The sequence below is a fragment of the Garra rufa genome, chromosome 5 (assembly GCF_049309525.1).
Source record: "Garra rufa chromosome 5, GarRuf1.0, whole genome shotgun sequence".
In the NCBI taxonomy this organism is placed as follows: domain Eukaryota; kingdom Metazoa; phylum Chordata; class Actinopteri; order Cypriniformes; family Cyprinidae; genus Garra; species Garra rufa.
Window position 1 is genome coordinate 51,715,222 of NC_133365.1, and position 19,536 is coordinate 51,734,757.

The 19,536-nt window shown below is 32.4% G+C and overlaps 1 protein-coding gene across 3 annotated transcripts in view; it reads left to right on the forward strand.

Moving 5' to 3' along the window:
- The window catches only part of tnca (tenascin Ca), a 96,281-nt gene extending 77,092 nt beyond the window's left edge, over positions 1–19,189 (forward strand). For 2 of the 3 annotated variants that reach the window (XM_073840770.1, XM_073840771.1), the window contains 12 exons: positions 3,710–3,982; positions 4,762–4,884; positions 5,613–5,756; positions 7,440–7,559; positions 7,826–7,969; positions 9,838–9,968; positions 10,978–11,110; positions 11,276–11,427; positions 13,624–13,720; positions 13,817–13,978; positions 15,566–15,729; positions 18,499–19,189. In XM_073840770.1, coding sequence (XP_073696871.1) covers positions 3,710–3,982; positions 4,762–4,884; positions 5,613–5,756; positions 7,440–7,559; positions 7,826–7,969; positions 9,838–9,968; positions 10,978–11,110; positions 11,276–11,427; positions 13,624–13,720; positions 13,817–13,978; positions 15,566–15,729; positions 18,499–18,609 — 1,754 coding nt within the window. In that variant the 3' untranslated portion in view covers positions 18,610–19,189. The remainder of the gene's footprint in view (positions 1–3,709; positions 3,983–4,761; positions 4,885–5,612; positions 5,757–7,439; positions 7,560–7,825; positions 7,970–9,837; positions 9,969–10,977; positions 11,111–11,275; positions 11,428–13,623; positions 13,721–13,816; positions 13,979–15,565; positions 15,730–18,498) is intronic. The other variant, XM_073840772.1, reaches the window with a different exon arrangement.
- Positions 19,190–19,536: the final 347 nt, after the last annotated feature.

Sequence of the window (19,536 nt, forward strand, 5' to 3'; positions counted from 1 at the left end):
AAATATATTCAAATAGAAAGCAGTTATTTTAAATAGTAAAAAATGCAGAAGAGAATTCTTTAAAAAACATTAAAAATCTTACTGTTCAAAAACTTTTGACTTATGGTGTATGCATATTTATTATTTTATAATATATATTGCCATGTTGGTCTTGGTGTAAATTTAAACCTTTAAAAGCTCGTCTTCTCTTGTAGTTTTGCATTATATTTAGTGACCTGAGATTTTAGTTTCAGGCTTTTCAGACAAAATACATATTGTAAAAGGCTTGTGTTCAGATGCAGTTTCAGTTTGCAACTTAACTTGGCTTGCTTAAGGAAAAGGAAGTAGTATTGCAGTGTGGAAACTCATTTTTGCATCAGTCTAAGCTCATGATGTCTAATGACATTACCACAGATGGTTGATTAGATTAATTCTTTACAGTTTTCTTCTTTTGTTTGCCATTGCGTTTGCATGCAGTTGTATTGCACCCTATTATTTTACATGGAGAAACCAAGAATGCCAAGCTCATACAATCATAAGTTATTTTGACCTTGCAATCACTGCAGAATCAATTATACATCCTCACCCTGTATTGTCCCCTCCTATAACACTGCAACCACGGGACCCAAACGAATGCTGTGCCACGTAACCCAGCGTCGTTACCTAAAGTGGAAAAGCTTGCGGTTTCGGATATTACCCCGTACGGATTTCGGCTGTCCTGGGCGGCAGATTCCTCTGAAGGCTTCAGCCATTTTCAGGTAAAAGTGTCGGACTCTGGCCAGCTGCTGGAGCCGCAAGAGTTCGTAGTGCCGGGGAACCAGACCGTGCTGGATGTTTTGGGCCTGATTACTGGCATTGGCTATGAGGTCAGTGTGACCGGGGTGTCAGGGAATGGGTTACAGTCTCGTCCAATCACCACAGTGGCTGTTACAGGTACCGCTCTCTGCTTTTCAACTGCACTTCACTCCTTTACATCAAAGGTTTCACTGCCCAAGCTTGGTAGCTTATGGTTTTTGTAAAGTAGCACATGTATGCACAAGACATGTTCAAGAGTGAGATAGTTGCTCTCTGATATGTTAATACTTAATGCAGTTTTCTTTTCTTTATGCATTATTTTTTATCTTGTTTTCCAGAAAAATCAGTCTTTTTTAGGGTGAATTTAGATTTTTGCATAGAGAAAATACTATTTTTTTGTGGAAAACCATTTAAAAAGAGAATAAAAATGCATTAAGTAGTATCTTTTGTGCAGTGAATGTTGATACTTCTAGTACAGTAAGGCAAAAAAGTCTTAATATGTGGCCCTGGACCACAAGTCTTAAGTAGCATGGGTATATTTGTACACTAAAAATTTGTTGAGTCAACTTAAAATAATTTGCTACTCCGTCGCCTAAAAATTAAGTTTAGTCAACTTAAAATGCTAAGTTTTACTAAGTGACAACTTAGATTTAAAATTAAAAAATTAAGGCAGCTGGGTCATAAACACAGCTTTTAAGTTTCACAAACCAAATTTTAGTTTAGTCACTTAGTACAACTTAACATTTGAAGTTGACTAAACTTGTTTGAGTTGACTGAACTTAAAATTTTAAGCTTTGTGGAACCAAAAATGGTTCTTCTATGGCATTGCTTTGAAGATCCTTTTAAAGCACTTTTATTTTTAAGAGTGTAAGCAAAATATGTTCTGTAGTTGTATATCAGCCAAATTGTTCTGTCCTATTATTTATTTAGCTTTCAGATTATATATAAATCTCAATTGCAAAAAGTTGACCCTTATGACTGGTTTTGTGGTCCTGGGTCACATATAAATTGTCATCTGACTTTTACATATGCGAGGTGACCAGGAAATAAATAAATAAATAAACAATTTATTTATATATTTATTTTTGTTAAAGTGTGATATTTTCCAAACTAGTGCTTGAAGTATGAATGCATTTACATTTGTTGATTCAGCTGTATATTACTTACTTAGTTCACAGACTGATCTACAGTCACAAAAAGAAACACTAGAAAAACAATCAAAAAGAGCTTAATAAACAGGCTCTGTCTGATTCTGGTTTTCTAGTTAGCTCTAAAACAGAAGCAGATGACATTAAAAAGAACAACTGAACATGTCCTGTGTTTACACATTCTTTTAGATATTACAGTCCAAATTCTAGATAATGGCCTGCTGTTTGATATAAGCTTTGGTTGGGAAGCTTCTGCACAACTCGACTACCTCCTCAACACTGTCTACTGTTTATTTGCCAGGTCTCCTCCATCAGTAAAGCATTTTGTTTTTTCTAGTGTTGCTTGTACTGGTCCCTTTTCCTCAAAAATATGAGCATACACATGCGTGATGCCATATTTAAACTGTGTTTTCTACTGAACGGCTGGCAAAACTGTATCTATTAAGTCTCATATTATCAGGATTCACCAACCCAGCTACACTCTTAAAAATAAAGGTGCTTCATGATGCCATAGAAGAACTTTTTTTGTCTAAATGGTTCCATAAAAAACCTCTAACATCTGAAGAACCTTTCTGTTTTACAAAAGGCGAAAGAAACTTCTTCAGATTATAAAAAGGCAAGAAAGAGATAGTTCTTTAAAGAACCTTTGACTGAATGGTTCTTAGTGGAACCAAAAATGAAAGCACCTTTATTTTTAAGAGTGTAAGCGAAATATGTTCTAAGAACGTTGCACTAACGTTCCCATTAAGTCATGAATGTTCTCAGAAGGTTATTTGTGTGTTACAAAAAACATGAATAGAATGTTACTTTTGAATGTTCTTTGAATCAACTGAAACAAGTAGCAAGCAGTAACATTTAAAACACCAAATGTTTCAATAAATTTATAAAAGCCCAAGGTACACTCTTAAAAATAAAGGTGCTTCAAAAGGTTCTTCAAGCGATGCCATAGAAGAACAATTTTTAGTCCAACAAAGAACCATTCAGTCAAAGGTTCTTTAAAGAACCATTTCTTGCTTACCTTTTTATAATCTGAAGAACCTTATGTGCCACAAAGAACCTTTTGTAAAACAGAAAGGTTCTTCAGATGTTAAAGGTTCTTTATGGAACCATTTAGACAAAAAGGTTCTTCTATGGCAGGGATCACCAAATCTGGACCTCGAGATCCATTTTCCTGCAGAGTTTAGCTCTTACCCTAATCAAACACACCTGAGCATGCTAATCAAGGTCTTCAGGATCATTAGAGAAAAACAGGTAGGTGAGTGTGATCAGGGTTGGAGCTAAACTCTGCAGCGCATTGGACCTCCAGGGTAAGATTTGGGGAAGCCTGTTCTATGGCATCGTGAAGCACCTTGATTTTTAAGAGTGTAGCTTTAAATGAACATTCTATTAATGTTACAGCATTTTCAGAACGTTCTGAGAACGTTCCCTGTTAGCTGGGAAGGTTTTACAACAGCAGCCAAGATAGAAACACAGTCTTATTTGAGGCTGTAGAACACAGTCTTGCATGAAATCACTGTAAAGAAAGAAAGAAAGAAAGAAAGACAGTCTTATGTAAGTGGCATGCATGATTTGCAATGCCATTTACGATGTTAACCAGTGTAAAAAGTCACAAAGGGATGCGCGTATGTTCCTGCTATGTGTCGAAGGTTTAACTAACACAGGTAGCTGTACTCATACTTGATGCATGTGGAATGGGTGGAGACCTGCAATTGGAAATACCGCACCCTTGAGTCTGTCTCAAACTCTTGTTGAAACAAGAAAAAGACACATTTCCCCTTGTCAATCAGAGGCAGAGCCAGAGATCGAGCACCTTTTCGTGTCGGACGTCACCCCTGAGAGTTTCCGGCTGGCCTGGACAGCAGAAGACGACGTTTTTGATCGATTTGTGCTCAAAGTTAGAGATTCGAGAAAGCATTCCCACCCTCGAGAGTTCGTTGTCCCAGGCGATGAAAGAACCAAAGTTTTAACTCAGCTTTTGGGGGGAACCGAGTACGAAATTGAGCTTTACGGGGTCACGTTGGAACACCGCTCTCAACCCGTTACCGCTGTTGCCAGAACAGGTATTGCACTTGTCAAACACGCTCGTTTTTGGACTCGAGGGGCTTTCTTGGCTGCAATGTGATGGGAGTACGATCTTTAACAACTGAATAACACTCCTCATCCTAAACAGGTACTGATGTTTGATGCATCTGATTTGAAATGTATCTGTCATGATATATTTCAATCCAGGGTTAAAGTCAACAGCAAACACTATTTGCATGCCATGCAGAAAGATTGCTGTGGGTTTTTAGACACTACAAACAGACATTTTGACAACCTCATGAAGGAAGGTGGTTGGTTTTCAATTCACGTTGACTTTAACCTTGCATGCTTTAATGAAGGAACGTTGTGTATGTTCATGCACCCAAAGGAAAGTCTCCCAAAGTTCATTTCACTACTAAACCATCAATGTGGGAAAACGTGATATTAATTTGTCCGCATGCACTGAGAACTAATGACTGTGTGTCGGTTTATGATCAAAATAACATGCCTTCAGGTTAAAATCTTTTGAATGCAATTGAATGATTTTGGCATGATTGATCGTGTTAAAAACGGACGGGTTTGTGGATGATTCTTGCACTGTAAAAACTAACGGATCTTTCTTTTAGGCCTTTTTTCATTGCACTAGGGAAAGGCCAGCTTCTCCTGCAGTTCAGTGGTCTTTGTCTATTTTCCAGTGGCTGTTTGAATTCATTTCATAACCTCATGGCCATACGGACCCTGGGTGGATAATTTTCCCAATTTTTTCAATGTTTTTTCTTGCTGTTGCTAAATATACATCTGCATTGCTGTCTGGCAGGCCTTGGAGTTCTTCGGGACCTTCTTTTCTCTGATATCACGGACACAACAGCTGTTGCCTCCTGGACTCTACCGCGATCCCAGCCGGACTCCTACAGAATCACTTACATCCCAATCCAAGGAGGCAAGTACTGCTTCTTTTAAAACCCTGTCGAATGCTTGAAAGCATTATATTAGATGCAGCTGCAATCGAAATGATTCAACTCCCCTAGAGACTGCAGTACTTTACAAATACAAACTTATCTGAAGATCCTGGACTTGCATCTATAACAGATTACTGGCATATTTAAGTTATATCCTCAATATATAATGTAATATTCTAGGTTCTAGGATTTTAACACAGCCATAATTATTCAACCCCTATTCAACATTGCTGTTTTTAGTCACTCGTTTGTTTTAAAACACAATTAGATTTTTGAACAGACTTGGCTTAAGCTGTTACACATTATCAGTGAATTAAAAGCTTTTTAGGTGAGGAATTGCCCAAGATTGCAGTAGCAGATTGCAGAAGCTTCTAAACACATCCAAGTAGCGTTTATTAGTAGTTTTAAAGAATAAAAGATTCTTCACCAAATTTGACTTTTGGGGGTTAAATAATTTTAAACATGAACGTTTAGAGCCAATTAGATTTTTTTTTTTTTATTATTATTATTTAACTTACATTTTCCGAATTGCTCAAATGTGTATTTATGCCTTTGAATTTTCTTTGTCCTCTGCAGCAAAATGTCGTGCAGGTCAACTGTATATGCAAACAACAGAGCTAGTTTTGAAACTGAAGACTAAAAAACAGTTGATTAAAAGATTTTGAGACATTTTTAATGAAACTCGTGCTTCTCTTCTGTGTTTTACCAGGTGCTCCCATGGTCCTGATGGCGGACGGGTCGCAGTCTCAGGTTTCGCTGATAAATCTGATTCCCGGAGAGACGTATCAGGTGTCGGTTGTTGCAGTGAAAGGTCTGGAGGAGAGCGAACCAGTGTCTGACACTTTTACAACAGGTTGGTTTAGTAACTTAACTGGTTAATGGGTTTCTCTAAGATAAGCATTACGATAAGTATTGCTCAAACTGAGTGGAAATGATCTGTAAACAAACCCCAAATCTATAATACAAAATTGTATGTAATATAATTATTGTTTTCATATCATTATAATTGTTATGATATAAATATTATTTTACATGTAACAAATCAATATCATAGCAAAATAGTGTTTTTATTTAATTTTATTTTATATAGATGTATTTATTTTAACATATAATATAACATAATAATTGTTACTAATTATAATATGTAACAGATGAGTTATTTACGTGTCTTTATAAATGTAAAGACAAGAGCATATATGTGACCCTGGACCACAAAACCAGTCTTAAGTCGCTGGGGTATATTTGTAGCAATAGCCAAAAATACATTGTATGGGTCAAAATTTTAGATTTTTCTTTTATGCCAAAAATCATTAGGAAATTAAGTAAAGTTCATGTTCCATGAAGATTTTTTGTAAAATTCCTACTGTAAATATATCAAAATGTAATTTTTGATTTGTAATATGCATTGTTAAGAACCTAATTTGGACAACTTTAAAGGTGATTTTCTCAGTCTTTTCGATTTTTTTACATCCTCAGATTTCTGATTTCAAATAGATGTATCTCAGCCAAATATTGTCCTATCCTAACAAACCATACATCAATAGAAAGCTTATTTATTGAGCTTTCATATGATATATAAATCTCAGTTTTGTCAAATTTAACCTTATGACTGGTTTTGTGGTCCAGGGTCACATATGGTTTAAATCAAAAATAAATGTAAATATGTAAATGTAAAATATTTAACATGAATATTAGAATACGGTATAAATATACGTTGTTTATTTTTATATATTAATAATATTAAAAATAATAATGCAATTGAATTAGTAATGCAATAACAAAATATTTTTCAATTTGTACGTTTATTTTATTTTGTTTTATTTTAAAATCAAATTAATGCCATAACAAAATAAACATTTTATTTCATTTTATTTTATAAATGACAAATAATAATATAATATAATGTAATATAATATAATATATATATAGTAATTAATTTAAATTGAATGTAATGTAAAGAAAATATTTATTAAATGATATAAATGATATAAATTGAACATAGATAGATAGATAGATATATAAAATATTAATATAAAATATATGGTTTTGTCAGGCATATTTACAAAAAAAAAATCAATTTATGACACATTAAAAGACAAATTACTTTCATTAGTTGTAATTCAACATTTTTTAAATGTGCCACTATCCTAGGTTTTGCCCATTTGCCAGTAAGAATTTTTTTACTGATTTAAAGCAACACAATTTAATATGCTACCTTATTCTTTTATATATTTTAATATGTACAAGTCAGAAAAAGCATGTTTGAATTTCTATGTAAATATTGTGTTACGCTGAATGACAATGTAACATTATTTCAACCAAATGTTTGACATTTTATTCTATAAAAACTTAAACCTTAAAAGTAGACACTTCACTCACATTTAATATGCTTTCTATGGACATAAAATCACTTTTGTAAATTTATAATTTTGTAATATTTATTTTATATATAACAGATAATAGCATAACAAAATGTGTTTTTTATTTATTTATTAATAAATGATAAAGCATTTATAAATCTATTATTTACCTCCAGCCCTAGATATGCCCCGCAGCCTGACTGCTGTCAATGTGACTGACACAAAGGCATTGTTGCTGTGGCAACCCGCAGCGGCGACCGTGGATGGATATGTGATCACATACAGCGCAGACACCGGTGAGCAAACTCCTGCACTCTTTGTTGTGCTCTATTTTGGATTTCTTTATTCACGTTTGACTTGTCTGCATTGTAGAGCAAAAATAGGTTTTTAGATATTTCACTATATCACATGTCACACTGCAGGACACTGCTGTCACTGCCTGACATGTCAAGCTATACCCAAAATAAACCCATGTCTGTTATTGAGTTACTCTATTTTTTCTCAGGCTCTGTCTCTTTTAGTTTTATAGCATCTTTTCTGATCCTTGTGTTTCTCTCCACAGTGCCACCGATATCAGAGCAGGTTTCTGGAAACACGGTGGAGTTTGAGATGAGCTCACTGGCTCCAGCAACTCAATACACTGTCAATGTTTATGCCATAAGAAACCGACAGAAAAGTGCTCCAGCGACCACAGACTTTATTACAGGTGAGCTTCAGCCATTTCTGGTGCTCTAGCGCCCCCTATAGGATTCTGCAAAAACAGCTGCACTGCTTTATTGTACAGCAATTTATGGGTCAGAGTTAAGATGTCAATATCAAAAGACATTTACAAAAGTGATTTTACATTAAATGTAAGTAAGTGTCTACTTTTAAGGTTTTTGGAGTATAAAATGTCATCAAAAATGGCATATCTAGGGCTAGAGGTAAATAATATGTTAATTTAAAAAAACATTTTGTTATGACATTATCTGTTATATATAAAATAAATAAATATATGGGTCAAAGACGTTAAAGAAATTTACAGAAGTGATTTTATTGTCCATAGATAGCATTATTAAATGCAAGTAAAGTGTCTACTTTTAAGGAGAATTGTTGAAAATTGTTGTTTTTCAAAAAAAAAATTAATAAAAAAATAAAAATAATAAGTTTTAATAAATTCAATTTAATAACATTTTTGTTTTTCTGAGCCAAAAATAAATAAATAAATATTATTATCTAATATACAGAAGACACCCACTAAAATGTCATTCCGTGTAACAATCTTGTCAGGCATATTTACAACAAAAATCAATTTATATTTATATAATATTGAAATATGAATACTTTTAAGGTTTCAAATAAGTTTTTGGAGAATAAAATGTCAAAATTTGGTTGAAATAATGTTACATTGTCATTCAGTGTAACATAATATTTATGTAAAAATTCAAACAACATGCTTATTCTGACTTGTGCATATTTAAAATGTATAAAAGAACAAGGGTGAATAATACTAAATTGTGTTGTGTTTTAAATGAGTAAAATTATACTCACAATTGGGCAAAACCTAGTATAGTTGCACGTTTTAAAAATGTGGAATTACAACTAGTATTTGGGGTGAAAGTAATTCATATTTCAATATTATATAAATACAAATTTATTTTTGTTGTAAATATGCCTGACAAGATTGTTACACTGAATGACATTTTAGTGGGTGTCCTCTGTAAATTAGAGAATAATATTTATTTATTTATTTTTGGCTCAGAAAAACAAAAATGTTATTAAATTAAATTTATTAAAACTTATTATTTTTTAATTTTTTTTAAAAACAACAACAGTTTAGTATTGCACTTATTGTTTTTATGATTAAACCCTTTTTCGTCTTTGATCTTACACATAAAAATGGTAACACTTTAAAATAAGGTGTCATTTGTTAATGTATTAACTAACACAAACTAACAATGAACGACATATTTACACTATTTATTAATCTTTGTTAATGTTAGTTAACAAAATTACAGTTATTATTTGTTCATGTTAGTTCACAGAGCATCAACTAATGTTAACAAACACAACTTGTGATTTTAATAATGCATTAAAGTTATTAAATGCTGTAGAAGTATTGCTCATTCTTAGTTCGTCAACTAATGAACCTTGTTGTAAATTGTAAATTGAAAATTGTTACCAAAGCTTACAGTGAAATTCTGTTATGCATGTGTTGATTTTTGTTTTTGCATGTGATAAATATGCTAATATATCAACATTAATATAATTTTTTTTATTATTATTTTGTCCTTATTTTGGTCAGCTTTTTTCAACACTTTTTAACTGTTTTGGCAAAACATCAGTTTTGTAAAAAAAAAAAAAAAAAAAAAATGTATAATATATATATATATATTTATATATTCTCCCATAATGCATCAGATGCATGAGAGATGCTGAGTTTAGGATACTTTTTAGTTTTCTTCACTAAAAATTCCACTGATTCTCAAAATCATGTTGTGACATTCTAACAATAATTAGCATGTTTTTTGTTTTTGTTCTACCTCATCTAATTGTCTGAATAAATGTGAGTGTAATCTGATTTCTCTGGTGTAGATGTGGACGCTCCACGTGATCTGGTTGCCAGTAATATTCAGACAGACAGCGCCGTTCTCACCTGGACGCCGCCGCGGGCCGCCATCACCGGATATATCCTGACCTTTGAAACATCTGACGGCGATGTCAGGGTCAGACATTTCTCACATCCTACTAACCTTCAGATGTTTTTACTTACCCACTTGTGTAGAGTTATATTTGTGAATATGATTAAACAACAACAACAATAAATACTACTAATAATAATGTTTTATTTGTAAAAAGTGCTGCAACATTACAAAAGTGATCAAAATAATACATAATATATAATGCATAAAAATGATTGAATATCAGAAATCTTTACTTACTGAGATGTTCAGATCATAACCAGTGTTGGGGAAAGTTACTTTTAAAAGTAATGCATTACAATATTAAGTTACTTTATATTACGTTGCTTAGTTACTTTTTACGGAAAGTAATGCGTTACATTACTTTTGCGTTCTGGGCAGGGCAGGGCTTGCTAGTTTGTTTTTAATTAAAAAAAAAGTTTTATTTTTGGCAAATGTAAAAGCTTTTCACATCAAAAGCCTCAAACTTAGAGAAAAGTAAATTCACATCTGTACAGTAGAAAAAATTTGAGCTCTTTAGCAATAAAAAAAGGAAAACAAATGTTTGATTATCTTGAGTAATTTTTGCTTATTAGTACGGATGAACTGGATCATCGAAGGTCGGCAGCAAAGACATCGGTTAATAGAATGGGATTAAATACATAAAGGATATTTGTATTATTCAACGTATTTAATTATTGCAGGTTTGCGTCATATTCTGAGTTAAATTTCACTGTTTTTATTCATTTTGAGGAATACTATATCTGTTTTTTTTTTTGGTGAGTGAGATGAAATGCATGTTCATATTTATTCTAGAACTAAAGTAACATCTTACTCATGATTTCTCTCAACATGAGGCCAGTAGAGCTTTTAATCAATAAATGGGGGAAAAAGGTAACTGACGTTACTTATTTGAAAAAGTAACTCAGATATTTTCCTGTCAATTAAAAAGTGTGCTACTTTACTAGTTACTTGTAAAAAGTAATATTATTACGTAACTTGAGTTACTTGTAATACCCCCAACACTGATCATGACTGATGCGTGTTCACACAGGAACTGAATCTAGAGCCATCTGCGACCTCACACAGTCTGTCTGATCTGAGAAGCAGCACTGAATACACCATCAGACTACAGGCCGTCGCCGAGGACAAGAGGAGCAAACAGATCAGCACTGTCTTCAGCACAGGTCAGTCCGTTTACTGCACACAATGCTGTTTTACTTGCAGCACAACTTCTACTCTATTACTCTTTGTCAAATTTAGAGTTATGGACTTGTTTGGAAAAAAGAACTTGCTGTTCTTGTGATCTTTGTTTGAATCAAACCTTGTTTTATTCCTCATATTGTGTGCAGTTGGTATGCGCTACAAAACCGCCAAAGACTGCTCAGAAGCTCTGCTGAATGGAGAGACGTCTTCCGGTCCGTACACCATTTACATCGGTGGAGACGAGAAGCAGCCGGTCCGTGTTTACTGTGACATGACCACTGACGGCGGCGGTTGGATGGTGAGTTTTGACATAGAGGCACACTGAGTTTCAACTTGCGCACTACTAAACACGTTTGCATTGCACAAATTACACAATTAAACTTGTTGAAACTTACCTTTCTGTATAAACTGAACATGGACATTCATCCAACCAAGTGTATCAGCAGGAATAAAATAGCAGATTTACATTTACTAAATTGCATCAATTATCAAACCTTAAAGGGATGGTTCGGAGTAGAATTGACTTCATTGCTATGCACTCCGAAGCCCTTGTAAATACCCCATCCGAAGTTTTTTTTTACCTTAGTCAAACATTTATGGAGATATTAGAGTTTTTCGAATTGCTTGTTACAGGAGTGAATGGTACATGTGATGTATCTCGTAGATTGCACCACTAAACGTGCAAGTAATCTTACCAAACTTGTGCAGTAGTGTAAATAGGTTATGTACTCACAAAACGCTACATCAGAACATTTGTAAGTCCACCATGAGTGTTTTAAAAACACGTTTTAGCCGATCCCTACTAGCCGAAAAAACTACAAATGGCGACACGTCGACGTCACTTCCCTGGTTTGAAAAAAGCACGTAAAAGTCCTCCTACAAGTTGACATGCACACAGATGTAGTAGGAGGACTTTTACATGCTTTTTTCAAACCTGGCTTTTAATTCTGTATCATTAAAATTATGATGTTAAATAAAAAAATTACTTTTTAACTTATTATTGAATAAAATAATAGATAATTATTACAAAGCATTTTCGGTTTGGGTTTTCGGCCAAGTGCATCTAGAATTTTTGGTTTCGTTTTTGCCCAGAATTTTTATTTCGGTGCATCTCTAATTTAAGTGGGAAAATATTGTTTACCATAAGGTGAGTATGGAAGCTAGTTTCTGCCACAATTTTTTTAAAATAGTAAATTAGAGATTTTATCTCACAATTCTGAGAAAAAAAAAAAAAAAATCTTCTTTTTCTTTTTAAGAATAGTGAGATATTATTCAAACTTCTGGGAATCAGTCAGAATCGTGAGATATAAAAAGTGGCAATTACATTTTTTCTTTTCCATTCTGCGGTGGAAAAAAGCTTCCCTAGGCAAAATAATATATAATCAAGAAACTCTCAGAATTCAATACAACTAGGGCTGGGCGATTTGGCCTAAAATCAAAATCTCGGTTAATTGAACATTTTAACCCGATTACGATTAATGAACGATTATTTTATTCATTAATAAAATTATATTTAATTATATTTAAATAATATTTATTTTTTGCCCTCATAGTTCACTGACAAGTTTTGTCCAGTAAATATGCTCACATATTACAAGTGAGAGATTTTTGAATGAAGGGTGCACACACTATCTACTATCTATGATTATTTATTGAACATCAGTGTTGAACAACTGAAATTAAAGCACACATTGCTTAAAATGAAAAGTCACATTTTTCTTAAATTAGTGAAAATAAATAACTTGCACTTTTGGAAACAAAATAAATTATTTATAAAATAATAATAAATATTAAAAGTAGAAAATAAGCAGTAACTCTTCGAAATAAAATTACTCTTGTATATCCTGTAAATACGTTTTACTGTATAAATACTGCTTAAGCTCTCCATCGACATGTCGGAGGAATAACGTAACGTAACGGAGCGGGGTCACGTGACTCCACACGCAGTAATGTTTTTAAAGGGAAAGTAATTGAAATAATTGACCTGGAAAAATTTGATCAATTATAGGTTCTGAATGTCGATTTTCGAGTACTTTTCGATTAATCGCCCAGCCCTAAATACAACTCCAGCTGTTTGAAGGCAACTTGCCATTGAATCATTGAGGTTAAAAGTCAATATGATATATGCAACTATGCATTTCTTAAAAGGATCGCTTACCAACTACTAGCTATGTTTTGCCTTAAGAATGACCAGTTTAACTAAGAACTTACAAATGTCTGATGCAACCTTACCACAGCTCAATCAAGGTCTCATTATGCAGAAAACAGAGTTGAAAGTGACCGAAAGTGAAAGTTAAGTTTGGCTGTACACATTACTGAAGTTTAAACAGTAAATCATGGATCTAGCAGTGTCAAGGTCAAGGGTTTAGTTTCTAGGCAATGCATGTCTAGGCAATGCACATGGTGCAGTGCAACTAATGCAATGCATGTGGTGCAAAACTTACACACTTCACCTTTACACAAATGTGTTTGTTGACATCTCTGTTTTAAACAGGTGTTCCTACGGCGCCATAACGGCAAGCTGGATTTCAACAGGAACTGGAGAAACTACTCTGCAGGATTCGGTGACGCAAACGATGAGTTCTGGCTCGGTGCGGCTCGATTTTAACAGGCCAAAGTCATTATAACCCTCAATCCACTTCTAAATCTGGATTTACTGACACAGATGGTGTGTTTTTGTCTTTCAGGACTTTCAAATCTTCACAAAATCACAACGGCCAGCCAGTACGAGTTGCGTGTGGACCTGCGTGACGGACAGGAGAGTGTGTTTGCTGTCTACGATAAATTTTACATCGCAGATCCTCGTTCCCGCTACAAGATCCAGATTGGTGCATACAGTGGTACCGCAGGTGAATTATATATACATTATGCATTTGATATACGCTGTTATCAAATACAAAAATATGCTTAAAAATAAAGGGGTATCATAGAAGAAACATTTTCGGTTCCGAAAGTACGGTGACCGCCAGGGGACATGATCAGTTCACCTAATTTTGTCGAGGCCACGACAAATAAACTCGTGGGAACGTCATATGTCCTGGCCACAAGATATTAATTCGTGGGAATATCTTGTTGCCTCGATTATGTTGAGGGAACATATTTTTCTCTTGGCCTGTGTGTGACCATTGCAACCCGGGATTATCAGAGATAGGTTTATTAATATTTTATTTTTAATTAAGAAATTATTATAGAAATAAATACAATATTAAATGATTAGATTAACATTAGGCAATGCTGTCTACGCTCAAACTTCATCATAAATAAATATGACATAAAGTACATCAAATAAAAAAGTCTACGAGAAACATTTTTATGCAGTTATAAGTAATATATAATACAATAATAAAGTCAAAACTTTATTGGGACAATTGTCAGGCATTTACAGGATTTGCAAAATATATGCAAATACTAGCATATACAGAACATTAATTAGGTAAAGTGATACACAATAAATATAAATATATAGCCCTAAGTCACTTTATTATTATTATTATGCTATTGTTATTTTAATAACTTGTTAGGGCTATATTTTGTTAATGGCCAATAATTATGCCAATACAGTTTTGACTTTATGATTGTATTTATGCACGTATGTGACAATAAATGAGCGTGTTTTCATTTACAAATGAAACTACGTGAATGATTCATTCCTCAGTGAAACACAATAGTATTTATATAGGCTAGTCTATTAGACAAAATAAAATAAAATATATGTATGTTAAAGTCAACCTTTGAATTGCATTCCAGTAAAAATCACAATCATATGAAAATGAGAAAAAATGAATAGAAATGAAAATAAAAATAAAAATATAACCAATAACAATAGGCTAATAATAATAATAATACAAATATGGAAAATAGACTTACAAGACTGTGGGATGGATAAAAATGGGTCTTGTAGGCCTATTTTATTTAATGTACTTTATTTTTATTTTATTAATGATGAACTTCTTTCGAATAATCATTTAATAATGTATTTATTTCTATAATAATTTCTTAATTTAAAATAAAATATTAATAAATAGCAGGGTCGTTTACGCAATAAACTCGTAGCCACAACATAATATGATGTAATTAATATGTCATGGCCACACAAAAAAAAAAATGTGTGAACCAATCAGGTCCCCTCGCGGTCACCGTACAAAAGAAAAGTGAACAGTTATTAAGGGAACCTTCTTGTTTTCTAAGTGTGAAGAACATTTTAACCAGTGGAAAAGTTCCGTGGAGGTTAAAGGTTCTTCATTGAACCATTGATGCTAATGAAGAACCTTTATTTTTAAGAGTATCTCATGCAAATATGACGATGAAAAGATCATTTCACTTTAGAATGCATGCGTACTTCATGATGCATCATTCATAAATGAATTCTGGTATTTTATTCCCAATGATGGCAAAGGTTTTGTAATATTTAGCTTGTAATATCTGTCTTTTTTTAGGTGATTCCTTGTCATATCACCAGAACAGACCCTTCTCCACCTACGACAATGACAATGACATTGCTGTCACCAACTGCGCCCTGTCCTACAAGGGAGCGTTCTGGTATAAAAACTGCCATCGAGTGAACCTGATGGGCAAATATGGAGACAGCAGTCACAGCAAAGTAAGTCATATTCACCAATATTTTGACTAGTGCTGGGTAAGTTGCTTTAAGGGCCTCTTCGGTCATGTTTGACCGAAAAATTTTATGTTTTGAATTTTTAAAAATCGTAGCTTCATCAGAATGAGATGACACTTGGTGACTTTTGTTGCATTAGCTATATGAGTACACAAAAAAATCAGTGACATGATTCGGATATGTTAAAGGGTCAAAAAGAAAATAGTCACACTTGGCTCCTTCGCGGTCAAAAATGACCGACATAGGAAATGAATGGGAAATTCGAAAAAATGCGACAATTCAGAGAATCTTTTGGTAGTACAAGCTACAAATCAGCCACTGTGCTGAAAAGAAGTGTTCAGCAAGCAAGGACTGACACTCTAAAATATCAAAAGTACAGAACTGACACACACGCACGCACACACACGCACACGCACACGCACACACACACACACACACACACACACACACACACACACAGACACACAGAAATAAGCAGAAAAATGCAAAACCTGATATTTATCCAATCAAAAAATATCTAAACCTTGCCAAAAGTAATCTTTAGAATGTCTGAATATATTTCTAAATGCAAAGCCTATTAAAATGAAGAAACAGTAAAAAAAAAAAAAAGTGTTTATTTTTTTATGCCACTAGATGGTGCAATTTTCACTTAAAAAATGGATTTTAAATGCTTTTACTCTATTTTAATGTGAAATGTTGTATTTATTGAAAAATTATAAATACATAATTAAATGAAAAAATATAATAATAATTCTAGTGGGAAAAATTGTTCATTAAAACTGTATAAATATTGCATAGATTCATAAAAAATGCTCAAAATTCTAAATAATAATCACAAAATATTATTGAACAAAAATGTATTTAATTGATTTTCCTGAAGAAAAAAAAAAAGTTACTTTTTAAGGCTTCGGTCACTTTTGACCGCAAGGGAGCCAAGTGTGACCCCTAAATGAGGAGGCCCAGAGGTTAAAAGTACTCAATTACTAGTTACATATTCAACAGTGTAATTAGATTACTGTACTGTCCAAAAAGTATTTAATTACTTATTACTAATTACTTTCTAAATTCTATATCAACCTTGACAAGTTAATGATACAAGGATAGACAAAAAACGGTTCTTTTAAATTTTTCAAATAAATAATAGACTAGAATACATAAATTATTCTGCTCACACTTTAGATTAGGGTCCAATTCTTACTATTTACTAACTATTAACTTTTGCCTCAAAATACTAATTACTGCTTATTAATACTTAGTAAAGTAGTTGTTGAGTTTAAGAACTGGGTAGGGTTAAGGATTTAGAAGAAACATTTATATGTGCTTTTTAAGTAATAATAAACTGCCAATATCCAAGTAATATTCATGCTAATAACCTTATTAACTCACCAAAGTATTTAGAGTGAGAAGGGTACATAAAAAGCATGCATTTTAAGGTTAGACTTTAAATGTTGATGTTAAATCTATTATCGTATCGTATATAAATGTTCTACAGTCTATACACAGTGTTACGTTCAATTGCATAAAAATTAACTGTAATTAAATAATCCCTTGTTTTACTTTTTCAGGGGAAAAGTAATTAAATTACAGTTAAATTGAATTTTACTGGCTGTTTTTAGGTAACATAAACATGGTCTGACTTACCTCAGTAAAACAGACAAAAAGATACATACTTTACAATATGGTCACATTAGTTATTGTCAGTTAATGCATGAACTAACAACGAACCGCACATTTTTTCACAGTATTTATTCATTTTGTTGGTTAATAAACATACAACTGTTAGTTCATGTTAGTTCAGTCCCATTAAATAATATCAACAGATACAACTTTTGATTTAAATAATTTAAAAGGAAATTTTGAATAAACATTGACTAAGATTGATAAATGCTTTAGTGCAGGGTTAGTTCTATCTAAATGTAAAACTATTAAACATTTGAAATAAAGCTGAAATTAGAAAAAAAATGTATTTAACTTATTTCAGTTTCTAAATTTAATTACACTTAAACAGTAACATTACTGGGGGAAAGAAAGTAAAAACTAAAACAACTAAAACTGAAATAATAATAATGATAATAATTAAAATAAAGTAAAAAATAAAAATAAAAAGACAAGCACATAAAATGACAAAAAAAATTACAAATGAAAATTAAAAGTACAAAAAAACAGTAACACTTTACAATAAGGCTACATTAATAAACATGAGTTAGTACATTAACTAACAATGAGTAATGCATTTGTATTTCTTTTTATGTATTATTATTTGATAGCATGGGTTACAAAAATCATGAAATTATATAACCATATGCAACTAAAATTTTCATTAATTAAGATTAATGAACGCATTAGAAGTATTGTTCATTGTTAATTCATGTTAATAGAACCTCATGGTAAAATGTTACCATAAAAAAACTATAATAGTATATAAATATTAAAATATCGCTGGTTAGTTCATGTTAACTCATAATGTAGTTAAATAATATTAATAAATGGAATTATACTTTAGATTTATACTATAGTGACCAATGGTTTAAATAAAAGTGCATTTGATTAAAATAAAAAAATATCTATTTTTGTCTTGGAAATTTAATCCATAAAATGTAGTCCAAGTCTTTAGGTTTAATAATGCAACAAATTCCCCCAAATAATATTTGTATGCAATAATGATATACATACAAGTACTTTACAGCCCTTTATATTCAACATCGAAATACTTTGTAACATATTTAAATTCAATTCAACTATTTTAATTCACAGGGCATCAATTGGTTCCACTGGAAAGGCCACGAGCATTCGATTCCATTCGCGGAGATGAAGATCCGGCCAGTAAATTTCAGAAACTTGGAAGGCAGACGGAAAAGATCATAGACTTGAAATATCCCTCTTTCTCTTTTCTCCACAATGCCACACATCTCTCGTCATAGACAGACACGACCGAAACTCCTGAGTGACCCATCTTTAGCCATTCAAACTCTGCCTTCTTAGACCTTTGATAGTTAGAAACAGCCGTGAATGATGGAGGGTTTTACAGAAACCTTGTCAATCGTCACAGTGCAAGATCTTCCTATAACCTCCACTTTCAAAAAGATTAAAGGAAATATTCAATTTTTTCAGAGGAGGAAGTGTCTTCAAGAGAATCACTACCACACTCAGGTCTGACATAAAGTAGCCAGAATGGTGCAAATAAGTGTTCATTTTGTCAGTTTTCAAAAATAAAAAAGCTAATTTTAATGTGATTCTTTTCTGCAAAGATTGTACCACAAGCCAGATTGCTTATTGATGTATTATTGATCATTTGTTTTAAAATTTATTTTTATAATGTTTTCTTTTCGCCCATAGAGTCCTCAGTATCTATAATCCCTAAAAGTGTTGATTAAACTTTCTCTTGTCCTGGAATGTGTCTGAAATTGATCTTCAACAAAATAGGAAATAAAAATATCATTTGTAATGTTGGGATTTTTTTATATGTTGTCAATTTTTCTTGAACTATTCCAAAAAAAAAAAAAAAAAAAAAAGGTAATATTTTAATAGGTTTAATAAATGTAATAATAAAATAATAATGAAATATTTCTATTTTAAAAACAATAAAATATTAGTTATTAAAAAAATGCTCCCTGTATATATGTGACCCTAGACCACAAAACCAGTCATAAGGTTAAATTTGACAAAACCGAGATTTATACATCATATGAAAGCTCAATAAATAAGCTTTCTATTGATGTATGGTTTGTTAGGATCGGACAATATTTGACTGAGATACATCTATTTGAAATCAGAAATCTGAGGATGCAAAAA